Genomic DNA, 13,351 nt, shown 5'->3' on the forward strand with positions numbered 1-13,351 from the left:
TAAAATTAGATCGTCGATTATAATAATGTGTGTAAAAACAACTATGGGATTCCACATGGGTGTGGGAAGGCGGCTAGCAACAAAGAATTATTTCATATTTGGATAAGAGGGAGAAAAAACTGGTAGGGTAGAAAAAATGGTAGGAGAGATAAATTTTTAGGCTAAACCTACCATTAAAAACAATAAAACCGAAATAATGACAACCGAAAGTGAAGCTTACAGAAGTGTCAAAAATGAATTGAAGGACGGAGGAAATGTGAGAGAAAATACGCGCTTGCTTTATAATGTGAGTGCTCTTATAAAGGATAGCTCCTATACTTTTATATTTAAAAAAGAAATATGTAGTACTAATTAAATAATTCATTTTTAACAAAAAAAGTTGCTTTATAAGTTCTTTTTCCTCATACTATTTTCATTCAATAATTATAAAAAATTAACTTTAGATTGTTTTTCACATTTACAAAATTATGAAAAATAATTTTTTATTTCAGGCACTAAACTAACCAAGAAATGAAAGGCTTGTACTTGGTAGTAGATTTTTATTTTCGTTGATCCTAAAACCCTGAACCCTTCAAACATCTTTACTCTCTCTCTCTCCTACTCCAGTCCTGTGTATGCGGTAGCCTCTTTCTACCCATCAACCACCATTTTTTCTCCAAAAATCAACATTTCTACAATGCTGAATCTTTCACCCTCTAAATAAAGTTACCATCTTTCTACTTACTTTAATCGATTGTAATGGTGTTAAACCGCTTTCATTTGAGTTTAATGGCCACTTCTACTAATCCTGCTGCCTCCATTTTTGGGTCTTCTAACCCCTCTTTCCTCGCTAAGGTAAATCTTCTCTTTTTTTTTTTACTGGGGTTATCTTAATTGATTATCTAGATTAATGTTATTATGTTCAATTGATTTATTAATCAAATTGCAGTGATTCTAGATTTTGGGGTATGAATGTAGTGCTTTAGATTGTTTTTGATTGGAGTATTAAGTCTTATACTCTTATTTTATGTGTTAGTGTAATGCAAGGTTTTTGGATTTCGCGGTTGAGATTGATAAAGTGTGTTAATTTTGTTAAATATTTGTTGATGAAGTTTAATGGGAATTGAATTTTATGATTGGAGACAGTTAAAGGGTTTTGCTTTCGTTTGGATGATATGTGTCTTTTTTTGTTGGGTGGAGAGTCATTCTTAATTGGGGAATTACTTAGTTGGATGATATGTTTTGTTTTACTTTTTACTTTCATGGAAGAGGAAATTACTCGTGTCATATGGATAAGATGTTTGAAGTGTAGAATATACTATTAGGGAGCAGATTGTATCAGTAAAACATATTAATATCGTGGTTTGTTCTTGTATTGATTTACTATTTAGAGAGTGTTTGGTTGGGTGGAAAACATTTTCCCGATTAAATGGTGTTCCGATTTTCTTATTTTTGGTTTGTAGATGGTGGAAAATAGAACTGGCAAGAGTGGAATACATTTCCTTTAGTTTGAAGGAAGGAATGTCACATTTTCATCCATATTATTCATCTTCCTCCTATCCATACTCTCCTTTTCATTTCCATACTTCCCTTTCTCTATGACTTTTGATGCAAGGAACCAAACTATGGAAAAGTTATCGACAATTGTGTTCTCCTTGGAAAATGTTTTCCGTCCAACCAAACGGAGCCTTAGTAATTGACGGAAAGCATGATGCCATTTCCATCATCCAGAATTAGCTTCATGCTTCTCTTACTGTCGTTTGTTTCTTATACTACTATTGGATGAGTTTATGGGAAGTGCGAAGTGGACCTTTAAGATGACTGGGTACTTGTGTGGAGTCAATAGGCTTCTTTGTCTCTTTGCTCCTCTTATGTTGATGCAAGTTTTCCCACCTTAATGTGAAACATCAGAATGAATATTTATCATTCATACAATTATATGTATAAATTATGCTATTTTTTCTGAAAAGCAGTGGGGTTGTGGTGTGCATTAAAGAATCTGGAGTTACATAGGATTTGGCCCTTTCTATCTCTTGCTTATTACTCATGTCAGAAAAATGCTGTTACTTCTTGTCAAGTCCCAATCTATCATATAAGCATTTAATATTATCTTACTTAAATAACCTTAGTTTGTGATAGTTATGTCCCTCGCAAGTTCTTTTCCTCATTCATCCACATGGGTTATGGTGAGGACTTGAGGAGTATATGCATGTCCCTCTATAATGTGACAACTCTTTTCAGGCATGCATACAGTGCTGCAACTTATAATACTTCTTTATTACATCATTCATAATTTGTCGACTCCTTCATAATTATGTTGGTTGATCTTGTGGTTTCCATGGACTTTTCTTGCAGACACGATATAGCACGTTACGGAGTTGTGCAGCTGCCTATTTTCCATGCAAGTCCATGAGTGGTTGTCATAGATATACTAAACGATCACTGATACAGTTTAGAAAGGTTAGAGGAGCCTATAAGATGATGGCTCAGCAGTCAAAGTCTATTAGGTGTGGCTTGGGGTCTAACAATTTCGGAGAACTTGTTGATGAGTCAAGGAAAGGAAGCAGCATTTGCTTTCTGCCAATAATTGGGTTTGCAAGTCATCCCATGACCTCTACTCCAAGTCTTAGGATCTCATGTAAGAGTGTCAGACCTACTTATATGGTTTTTGCTAAACGGATGCTTTCCACAAAAGCAATGCCAGAATTAGGTCTTAGTAGTACAAGCAATTGTGAATCTATGTTCATAAAAGATGGAAAAGGTGGTAGGAGTTTACCAAAATCTACGGTTGTCAATATTCATCGAAAGCGAGTAAAGGCATTTGCCACTCAAGGGAATGAAGGTAACAATATTTTTCCTAGTCAGATGGTCAGAAGGAGTATTCCTGATCGTCGAGTATCTGCCAGTAAAAATGTCAATAATGTAAATTCTATCGAAGTGCTGGCAATAGATGGGCAAAAAGAAGCGACCTCCGCACAGTCTCTCTCCGCTCCAAGTTCTGTTGATAAAGAAGCACCAAAGACTGAAACAAAACAGAAGCAGAGATCAAGAAGCAAGAAAAAGAAGGACGAGCCCTCTGATACACTGTCTTCTCTTGATATTGTTCCCTCAAAAGTTTCTAGAAGAGTTAAAAAACCAAATGGCTTGTCCCCACAGGCTGCTGAGGTAAGCATTCTTTGTTTTCTTCACTGAGACATATAGTTGTTGCCCAGGCCAATCTTTTTGACTGACACTGTAGTTTATCAGAATAGCTCAACTGTGGATATCACTAAGGAAGAAGCTGACCTATCTGTCTCACCTCCAGCTGTGCCTAAGAAAAAATCTTTAAAGTCTAGAAAGAAGGGGAAACCTCCGGCAGAAGGTGACTCAGAGGAGAAAATCAACAGTGTCCTACACGAACCTGAGACGGTGGTGAAGGAGGCATCTTCTACTAAAAAAGTTCCTCAGAAAGCAAAACCCACAACTGTTAATGGGATCAAGTCCATCAAATTAAAGCCATTGTATCCTCCTACAGGGAAATCTGTTTTGGTGGTGGAGTCTGTTACTAAGGCAAAGGTTATTCAGCATTATCTTGGTGACATGTATGAAGTTCTACCTAGTTATGGTCATGTTAGGGACTTGGCTGCTAGGTCAGGTTCTGTACGTCCTGATGATGACTTTAGTATGGTATGGGAAGTTCCCTCTGCTGCTTGGACTCATCTCAAGAGTATGAAAGTTGCAATTAGTGGGTATGCTCTTGTCCTTTTTGACATTTGTGTCTTATGAGGTGTTAATAATTCTGCAATGGATAATTAAGTTATTTAATTTGTTTTCTTCTTTGACAAATCTGTTTGTTATAGGCTTCTATATTATAGCATTTTGTCTTTCATTGCAAAGCCGTAAAATTCCTAAGTGCTCTTTCTCTTCTAGTTCTATCATCAAATAGTTACATTTGAGTTTATAACTAAATTCCGAGTTTCTTATATGAATAAGCATTTGTTACGTCAATTGCTAGCTGTTGTCCTCATTTTGTTTTACTCTGTTTCAGAGCAGATAATCTCATTCTTGCATCAGATCCTGATCGAGAAGGAGAGGCTATTGCATGGCATATCTTTGAGATGTTGCAGCAACAGAATGCTTTGCGTGAAGATATAACTATTTCCAGGGTTGTTTTTCAAGAAATAACAGAATCAGCCATAAAAAATGCTTTGCAGACTCCAAGAGATATTGACGTTAACTTGGTTCATGCTTATCTTGCTCGTCGTGCACTTGATTATTTGATTGGATTCAACATTTCTCCTCTGCTTTGGAGAAAGCTACCTGGCTGTCAATCTGCTGGACGAGTACAATCAGCTGCTCTTTCTCTTATATGCGACAGAGAATTAGAAATCGAGGAATTCAAATCACAGGAGTATTGGAGTGTGGAAGCCACATTCAATGCCTCAAATGTGGCATCATCAGCAAGCAAATCTTCTCTTCGGTCGTGTTTGACTCATTTTGACTCTAAAAAGTTGAATCAGTTTTCCATTGGCTCAGAGACAGAGGCAAAGAGTATTGAACGTATTGTGAATTCATCAAATTTCAAGGTCATTACTGCTAAGAGAACCAAATTAAACAGAAACCCTCCCACTCCCTATATAACATCGACCCTTCAACAAGATGCTGCTAACAAGTTAAATTATTCTGCTTCCTATACAATGAGGCTGGCGCAAAAGTTGTATGAGGGGATTGAGTTTGCGGATGGCAGAGCGGCTGGATTGATAACATACATGAGAACTGATGGTTTACACATATCTGATGAAGCTGTAAAGCAAATATGTTCCTTGGTTGGAGAGCGCTATGGTTTAGATTTTGCTGCAAGTAGTCCACGTAAATTTTTTAAAAAGGTGAAGAATGCTCAAGAGGCACATGAAGCCATTAGACCCACAGATATACAAAGACTACCATCGATGCTGGTTGGAGTTCTTGATGAAGATTGCTTAAAGCTGTACACTTTGATTTGGGCTCGTACAATGGCCTGTCAGATGGAAGCTGCTAGAGTTGATCTGGTACAACTTGATATAGGAAATGATGGTGCATCCATTTCCTTTCGAGCTGCTGGCAATGCAGTTGAGTTTCCCGGGTACAGGTCAGTCTATGAAGATGTGGAAACTCAGGTCATTAGAGACAGTGACAGTGACAGTGAATCCACTGATCGTGACGAGCTTTACAAGATCCTTAGTAATTTAAGACAAGGAGATCGTTTGTGTCTAGGAAATGTGGAATCAAATCAACACTATACTCAGCCTCCACCACGGTACTCTGAGGCGTCATTGGTGAAGAAGATGGAGGAGCTTGGAATTGGAAGACCTTCAACATACGCAAGCATACTTAGAGTTCTACAAGACAGGAAATATGTTACAGCCAAAAGTCGAGTGTTGAACCCTGAATTCCGTGGCCGTATGGTCTCAGCCTTTCTCTCTCACTATTTCAACGAGGTGACAGATTATAGTTTTACCGCTGACATGGAAACTGAGCTTGACAATGTTTCTGCTGGGTCGACTGAATGGAAAGGGCTCCTTAAGGACTACTGGGGTAGGTTCAGTACTTACTGTGAGCGTGCTGGTAAAGTTCACATTCATCAAGTGGAGAAGATGCTGGAGAGAACTTATGGAAACTTCCTTTTTTCCTCGCTTCCTGAAGAGAACCGAACATGCCCCAGTTGTTTGGAGGGTACTTTAATCTTCAAAGTGAGCAGATATGGTGCAGGGTATTTTATAGGTTGTGATCAACACCCCAAGTGCAAGTAAGCCTTCACACATCTAATCAGTTCTTAGGTCTACACAGCCTTAATTGTGGTTGTAACTTCATTAGGTCGATTTGGTCTTTTGTTCAGCTATATTTTTTGACTTCTTTCAGTAGTCCTTTGCATAGGTTTTTCTGATGTTGTCTCTGTAATGACACATCTGCCAGAAATTGTTCCCTTCAGAGCCACACTTTGCTCGAGGTTATTGTAACTTGTCGAAAACCTTAAGGGACATAGTGTGGAAAGTCTTACTTTCGCTGTTGTGAAGACTTACGCATGTGCCTATGGTATCAAGGCTCATAGAAATCTGAAGGGGTTAATTTAGTGTTCAATCATCTGAACCTTTTCTTTTCTTATGAAGTTTGCCATATCCCTGAATGGAGGATCTATATGGCCTGCTTCAAGTAAAATGATTAGAGTCTATTAGGAAAGGTTGTTCGTCTCCTTCAGGATTTCATAAGAACTGAAAAAATTGCATGGGCGACTAGTTGCTAAAACTATTTTTATCGATTTGTTCATACCTGATTTAAGTGGTCATGTTATTTTAATGATAATTGCTCTTCGTGAACAATAATAGCAAAGTGATACCACTTTAACGAATTTGTTCGTGGTGTGACCTACAAAACCTGTTAGTAGATCAGTCACTACGTCCAGCCCTGAATCAAAATCCCCCCCCCCCCCCCCCCCTTTCCAGCTTTTATATCATAACTACTTATTAGGCCTGGGCTATGCCCCGGATAAGAAAAAATCTCATTTATTAATATTGTACTTTAAAATGATAACACCAAATACAATTTGGTCTAGTGGTTAAAACTTTAGTATATGAATTTGAGGTCCACGGCATCAAAACCTATACTATGCAATTTCTATATTTTTTTATTGTACATGGATTACATGAACTAAAACTTTCTTAGGGAGAGCGCCACGTGGCACCCGTTCCTTGTTTTGGAACGCCTTTTAATATATTTATATAGATAAGAGGGGAAATTTTTGTGTTTCAGAAGTAGTCAGTTAGCTTAAGATTAGTAGGATGGTGCTTATGATACCTTTACTTGTATCACCAAGTTAAGTGCTCACAACTTTTGTGTTGTAAACTGAACACTGGTGCAGTTGATGACATGTTTTGCTAATATGAAAATGACACTATCAACTCATATTTGGTCTTGATAAGAACGTTGAAGTGCTATAAGCTGTTATTTCTTTTAGTCTTTGATGATAAAGTTAATAGCTATATCCGAGGAAAACCTTGCTGAAACAGTTGCATGTATTGGTTTCCTGAAGAATACTGCCATTTGTCTTGGTGATAGGTTTATTGCTAAGACATTATATGGGGAAGAGGAAGAAGATGATGCTCCTCAGAACAACACTTCGGTGGAAGAGCCAAAGTTGCTGGGTATTCATCCCGTGTCTGGCGAGAAGGTAATGAGAACTTTTGGTCATAGTCAATTTATCATTAGTGTACATGGGACTGCTTTTGTTGTTTTGAAGTGTTGATGAATCTCAATTTTGTTTTGACTATGGTATTGCCTTACAGGTCCTTTTGAAGGGTGGTCCTTATGGGTCTTATGTGCAGCTTGGTGAAGATAGGAAAGGATATTTGCCCAAACGAGCATCTATTTCTCAGGTTAGCTCATTTAATCTATTGTATGTGGTATACAGCTTTGTGTTACTCATATTATCTCTTGTGAGATGAGGTCTCTGAAACGGGGTGGCACATATATAAAACATGTATATTTACACTGAGAGCATGTTTGTTACAAGACTTAAGTGTTGGAAACAAAAACTTGAAATCATTTCCAAACATGTTTTGTATTAGGGATGAGGTAATGGTTTTGTTTCCAAAGCGTTAACTATTTGGTACTAGTTATTACCCTCCTCAATCCTATGGCAACACATTACGCTTTCCTCCTCAATCACACTTTTAAGTGCTCCATTTCCGTAGCAAACCCAAACATCCAATGAAGGTAACATTTTTATCCCCCCCAAGGTGAATAAAGGTAACTATATTTGTTATCTTTCCTCCCCTCTTTTAATTCGATTCCCTTTCCGTTATATTACTTGAACTAAACATGCAAATAAACTCAAAAGAGTCGGGATTTCCATGTTACTAAAAGAGACTTTATCATTGACAATCCATTTTACCCCTCATAGGGTTTCAAGTGAGAATTTTTTGTCTTCTGTGTTCACTGAGTTCCCTTACTATGCTAATATATTTTCATTATATAGAGGTCCGTTTTAGGTGAAAGGAGAGAAGACGTTCGAAAATGCTGAAAGAAGTGAATAAATAGAGTCAATTTTGGAAAGATAATAAATGTGATACTTATGAATTTTGACCCAATTAGTTTTTTGAGCTCTTCCTTGATCAGTTGAATGTTACTTTTCCTGTCTCAAAATGATCTATTATATTCATTTCATGGCAATCTATATACTCTACCTTGATGTACAGTAGTGGCTTTTGTGAGCCCAAGATATACCTCTGGCAGTTAGCTTGGATGTTTCATTTCATCTTCGACAACAATTTCTGAGTTTGGCCTCTGCTTTAGGTTTGATAAATGGAGAGAATTATGTACAGATCATTCTCTTGTTCATAACTTACCACTGCGAAGCTTGATGCCGTACTTGTGTCATCCTACAGATCCCAAGCTTTATCAAAGTGCGATATACTTTTTTTTTGGGGGGGGGGGAATCCTGTCTGGCCCTGTCACAGGTTTTTCTTTTGCAGTATAACTGCTCACGATGGAACTTCAGAGGCTCACTTGTTTCATTGTAGTTCAAAGTCTTCCTGGCACTGAAATGTTTATTTACAGTAGGGTATTAAAGGGGGGGTTGCGGTCACAGATCACAGAAGCATACGTTCTGCATGTCGTGTGTGTCTGTTGACATGGCATTATATTTGTATTGGCTGTAGCAGGCAGCTCAGATTTGGTAGTACCAGCTTATATGCAATCACGGGAATATCAGCTCCGCAAGCTGAAAAACTGATGCGTATTGGTTGGTACATTGTTCATCGGCCAACACTTTAAGACTGATACTATCAGCCCTTTCTTTGCTATTCAAGTTCCGTTCATTATTCCCCCCATATACTCAGCTATACAGATAAGGGTTTTAGATCATGACCGCTCCATAAGAAATTTCGGCGCATAGAATTAGGATGACTTTCTTTTACTGCGAAGTTTAGGATCTTGTGACCATTACTTCAATTTTTTGCTCCAAAACCCTATAACTCTAGTGCTTAAATGTTATAATAATTAACAAATGCAACAAAGTACCTAAATGATGAAGCAGAATAAAAGTCATTATCCATCCTTTACCTGTTTGACTGTGGGAGGTAGAACCATGCTGTTCAAGAAGAGTCTATGTCCTTGAGGAATCTTCTAATCATTTCCAATCTCCAACTGTGCTTGATGAGTGGACAGACAAATCCAGTCTTAGGCAACTGTATGCTCCATTGGGTTTATTATGTTATTTTGAATTTGCAGTGCTTACATCTTTCCTCGTGAGATGACTTGTTAACTTTTTGACGTGTCTGGGTCTTTGTACATTTTATAGAATTTTTCACCTGTGTCCTATTATAGTCTCTTAGAGCATCATAAACTAAATTCAGACTTAAGAAGCTTTTGAGAATTGTACATTCTAAATCAGTTTGAATATATGCTATTTTAGTGCGTTATTCACATACTGAGTGCTAGGGTTGCTCTATTTTTTGCTTTTGGAATGGAGGAGAATTGGTGCTCTTCGGCCTTCGCTGTAATTTTTTTTTAAATCATCTATTGTGTGTTTGCAATTCCTTGATTTCTTACTATGCATAATAATTGCATGTAGAGCCTTTTGAATGCTATAGTTTGTGGATTTGTATTCCTGGGGAAACAAAGAAATAATTCTTAAACTGAGTCTAATTTGGTATCCTTTTCAGGGCAAGGATGTGAAGTCAATTACGCTGGAAGATGCTATTAATTTGCTTCGCTACCCTATCACACTGGTATCTCTCTATTCTTTTGCTTCTGTTTTGCATTTTGTTTTTACATCCACTTAAGACTTCTTTGTTGTTTCAAAGCTCCTTGAACTTATTTATCTGTGGAAATATCTCCCAGGGAAATCATCCTGTCGATAGCCAGCCAATAATAATAAAGATTTCAAAAACAGGATTCACTGTTAGGCATCGACGTAACATTGCTCCCGTGCCAAAGGTATGGCTTTGATCTTGGTCTTCTACTATGGATTACTGTTGTTATCCTGCTTATGTTGAATCTTCTGAAATGTTTTTTGGTTATTATTAAACTCAGAAATCATAGAAAAGACATTTGTATGCTTCCTTATGTTAGTCACTCTCATGATACATGTCCAATTTTTTTGAAGTGGTTAATATTTGTATGATCATCTAGCCTGAGACGCCTGCTGAAATTTTGGAAAGGTTGCCGCTTAGATATGCCATAGAATGTAGCATATAGCTAGGAGCCTGTATAATAGCATTGAATATTTGAAATAGGGCTAGTATATTGCATTAGTTTTATGTCAATTCTCAGCATGTAAATTTGTTGGATAATGCTCTCTTTTGTCAAATGACTTCTTTTATTTATTTATAAGTTTAATAAATATAAATTTGTAGGGTGTTGTGATAAGGGAAGAACCTTCTTATAGTTAAGGGTTTTTCTTTTTCGTTATTTTCCAACATTTGACTTGATTTTTCTTTTCTTTTTTTCCATTTTAGCAGGCAATCCTATTAAAGTTTAGATGAGTCTCGGTTAACTTACACTTCGTTGTAGCTTCTTAGGCTCGTTTGTTTTTGCTATTTATTGTTTGCTTTAAGTACTCAACCACTCTTTGACTGTTCTCTCCCCCCTCTATTTGCAAGTGACTTCTACGAGGTAACTTATGTTCCTTATAATTAGTTTCAATGCTTTAATTACTTGCAACTTCGACTGCCACATAAACTAGAGGATAAAGTTCTTTTTAACTTTTGATTTTTTTTTCATTTAAATATACTTATGCTAAATATCCATGGTTGTGGTATTTGTTGTGGCTTATAGTTTTTTTTGAGGGGGTGAAAGCGAGACACTATATATTAATTAAAAATATCCATACATCCTAAAGCCATAAAGCCCACAAGTGATTGAGATTCAATTGGGCTCCAAAGTCCAAAGTACCACAAAATGCCGCTATATCGGCAAATAAGACAAACCAACCCAGAACAAGGGGTGCGTAATGTCTAAGGCTTTTCATAGAGGGTAATACCTCTGAGATCTACCTCCATTGCATCTTGGGCACAGTCCAGAGTAGTGGGTTGAAGCTCTTTGTTTTCCTTCATGTTGAGGCTCAGCTTTGCAAGGTTATGGGCCACAATGTTCGCTTCCCTCTACGTGTGAGATTTTCTTCTCTGAATTGGTGGTGAATTCATCAGCCACCTCCTCGATTATTGTGCCAAGCTCTACGTGTTTTCCTCAACTTTTTTAAGCTTATTGATTGCCTCTGTGTCTGTTTCCAACACCAAGTTTTGGACATTGAATTCTTCAGCCAGCTCCAAACCATCCCTAATCACTTTAGCCTCTGCTTCCGCTGAAGATTTCGCCTTTATCTTGGTTGAGAAACCTATGAACCAACTTCAATCTTCCCTTCTAATAACCCCACCTCCACTTGCCTTATCTGGTCCAATCTAAAAACCATCAGTGTTGAGCTCTTGCAAAGCCTGCTGGCGGAAGTATCCAAGTTTGCGAATCATGTTTTCCTTTCTTTTTCCCTGCACATCACGATTACAAGCTGCTATGTAAGCGACATATGTTGCATGTTCTGTTTGAAAACAGCCTTGTTTCTTGCCCTTCAGATATGTATATAGCTGCCCTGTAAATTATCTGCCAGGAATTTTCCTGTTGAAGATTGAGGCTTCGAATGTAAAAAAGCTAACTAGAGAAAGAGTTTTAGGAGGAGGGTCGGAATTCAATACTAACCATATTGTAGCAGAGGAGGGGTAATCCTAACAGATGGGATTTATTTCCCCCTCTGCATCTAGTACAGATTTGATCAAAAATGGCGATTTTTTCCGCGAGTTTGGAGGTGACAGGAAGGATGGGAGTGACTGATATTCCAGATCAGCATTCTATATTTGAAGGGAATGGGAGATTTCCCATTAATTTTTTCAATTTAGAGAGGTACTGGAAAAGAAGTCATGAGGAGGAAACAGGAGGTGATAGGCTGATTTGATTGTGAACCGCCCTGAACTTGAATGTTTATTATCACAGTGATAATATAATTAATATAAAATCCCCCTGCTTTTTTATTTTGCTCTTTGCCTCAGTGACTGATGGATAGATCTGCACCTTGTTATGAATGCAGAGCTTGCATCCAGATGATATTGATATGACGAAAGCATTGGAGCTGCTCTCAAGTGATAATGTTAGAAGATGTGGCCGACCCAAGGGTAAAAAGCGCGAGGAAGAAGCTGTTGATGACTATTAGTATGTTGCCTTGTGCAACATATTACTCTTTATAAGCTTGTTGCTTCATGAACAAGTATTCAGATTTCAGGCAATTCAGATATTGTTGTTTATCAGGAAGAAATCCCGATACTCGCATAACAGCAGCGATTCGGTGCATTGAGCTGGTGATTGTACAATCAAAGCAACAAAATGAAGATCTATAGTTATGTGCTACCTTCAGTAATTAGTGGTAGGTGGGTCCAATTCTTTTCATCATCGCGCATTATTTCTTTTTCCTGCGCTTGTATGTTCAATTGTTCATAGTCATAGTCTATAGAGAAGTAGGCCTTCTTTTCAGGGTCATATTTGATCAGTGATTTTGATGAGTAATTGATAAAAATTATCAAGTTTATTGCTCAAATTCCAATGTGTTATATGCTTTTATAATTTATAAAGAGGATTTCGATTATATTTTGCTGTTAATTACTGTGATAAAACTTCACACATGACACAAGTACAAATCCTCGCAAAATCTATCATGTACTGAAACTCTACTTGCAAAATTTATCATGTACTGAAGCTTTCAAGGGGTTACTAACATTAATGGGATTATGATTAATATTTTACGGGTTACTTAGGTCCTGTTCTTTTGAATGTATTTTTTCAGTTTTTTTTTTTAGTTTAGCGAGTTTAGTTTGGTTACTCAGGATAGTTGATGGTTTACTTAAAAGATTTTAAAATTAGCACTTCAAAATTTATATAACATTTCCCTTCTAATGAAATATCGAAGTTAGTGTTCCTTGCATCATTGTCAATGTCCAATATGTAAGTCTTCAATTTGTTCAACGCCCATTGTTTTATGCATGATTAGGGTAAGTTTATCACAAGTCTTTAAAGGAGTTTTGACTTGAGACTTTTGTGGATCTTGTGCAATAAATTACTCTAAGACTCCATAGAGTCTTAAAGTGAGTTTTGATTTTCAAAACTCAACTCAAGACTCCCCTTGCCACATGTCTCAATTCTCAATTCTATTGGAATTTTTTTAAAAATATTAGCCCAAATAAAATGAAATCTGATTAAAAAAAAAAAGTGAGTCTTGATAATAATCTGGGAATAAAGTATAAAAGTAAAAGAGTCTGAAATGAGTCTGAGTTAGTGGAAAGCTGATATGACAGAGTCTGAAGTATAGTTTTAGAGT

The 13,351-nt window shown here is 37.1% G+C and overlaps 1 protein-coding gene across 2 annotated transcripts; it reads left to right on the forward strand.

The window, feature by feature from the left end:
• Positions 1-541: 541 nt before the first annotated feature.
• LOC104886724 (uncharacterized) lies at positions 542-12,622 on the forward strand. 2 transcript variants are annotated; one of them, XM_010671206.4, is made up of 9 exons: positions 542-834; positions 2,335-3,144; positions 3,226-3,707; positions 4,007-5,743; positions 7,051-7,162; positions 7,278-7,367; positions 9,657-9,722; positions 9,835-9,930; positions 12,071-12,622. In XM_010671206.4, exons 1-9 carry the CDS (start codon positions 739-741, stop codon positions 12,191-12,193), a joined length of 3,612 nt encoding a protein of 1,203 aa, XP_010669508.2. In that variant the 5' UTR covers positions 542-738; the 3' UTR covers positions 12,194-12,622. The 2 variants fall into 2 exon arrangements, with proteins under 2 accessions (XP_010669508.2, XP_010669509.3); XM_010671207.4 differs by lacking the exon at positions 542-834 and having other exon boundaries at positions 2,783-3,144; positions 3,231-3,707.
• The last annotated feature ends 729 nt before the right edge of the window (positions 12,623-13,351 follow it).

The sequence above is a fragment of the Beta vulgaris genome, chromosome 2 (assembly GCF_026745355.1).
Source record: "Beta vulgaris subsp. vulgaris cultivar EL10 chromosome 2, EL10.2, whole genome shotgun sequence".
NCBI classification, from domain to species: Eukaryota; Viridiplantae; Streptophyta; class Magnoliopsida; order Caryophyllales; family Amaranthaceae; genus Beta; species Beta vulgaris.

Excerpts from the sequence above, each read along its gene's own strand:
- LOC104886724 (XM_010671206.4), top strand. The coding sequence starts at position 739 with ATGGTGTTAAACCGCTTTCATTTGAGTTTAATGGCCACTTCTACTAAT. Across the intron at positions 7,368-9,656 it reads AACGAGCATCTATTTCTCAG|GGCAAGGATGTGAAGTCAAT; the intron begins GTTAGCTCATTT and ends TATCCTTTTCAG. Across the intron at positions 9,931-12,070 it reads ACATTGCTCCCGTGCCAAAG|AGCTTGCATCCAGATGATAT; the intron begins GTATGGCTTTGA and ends TTATGAATGCAG.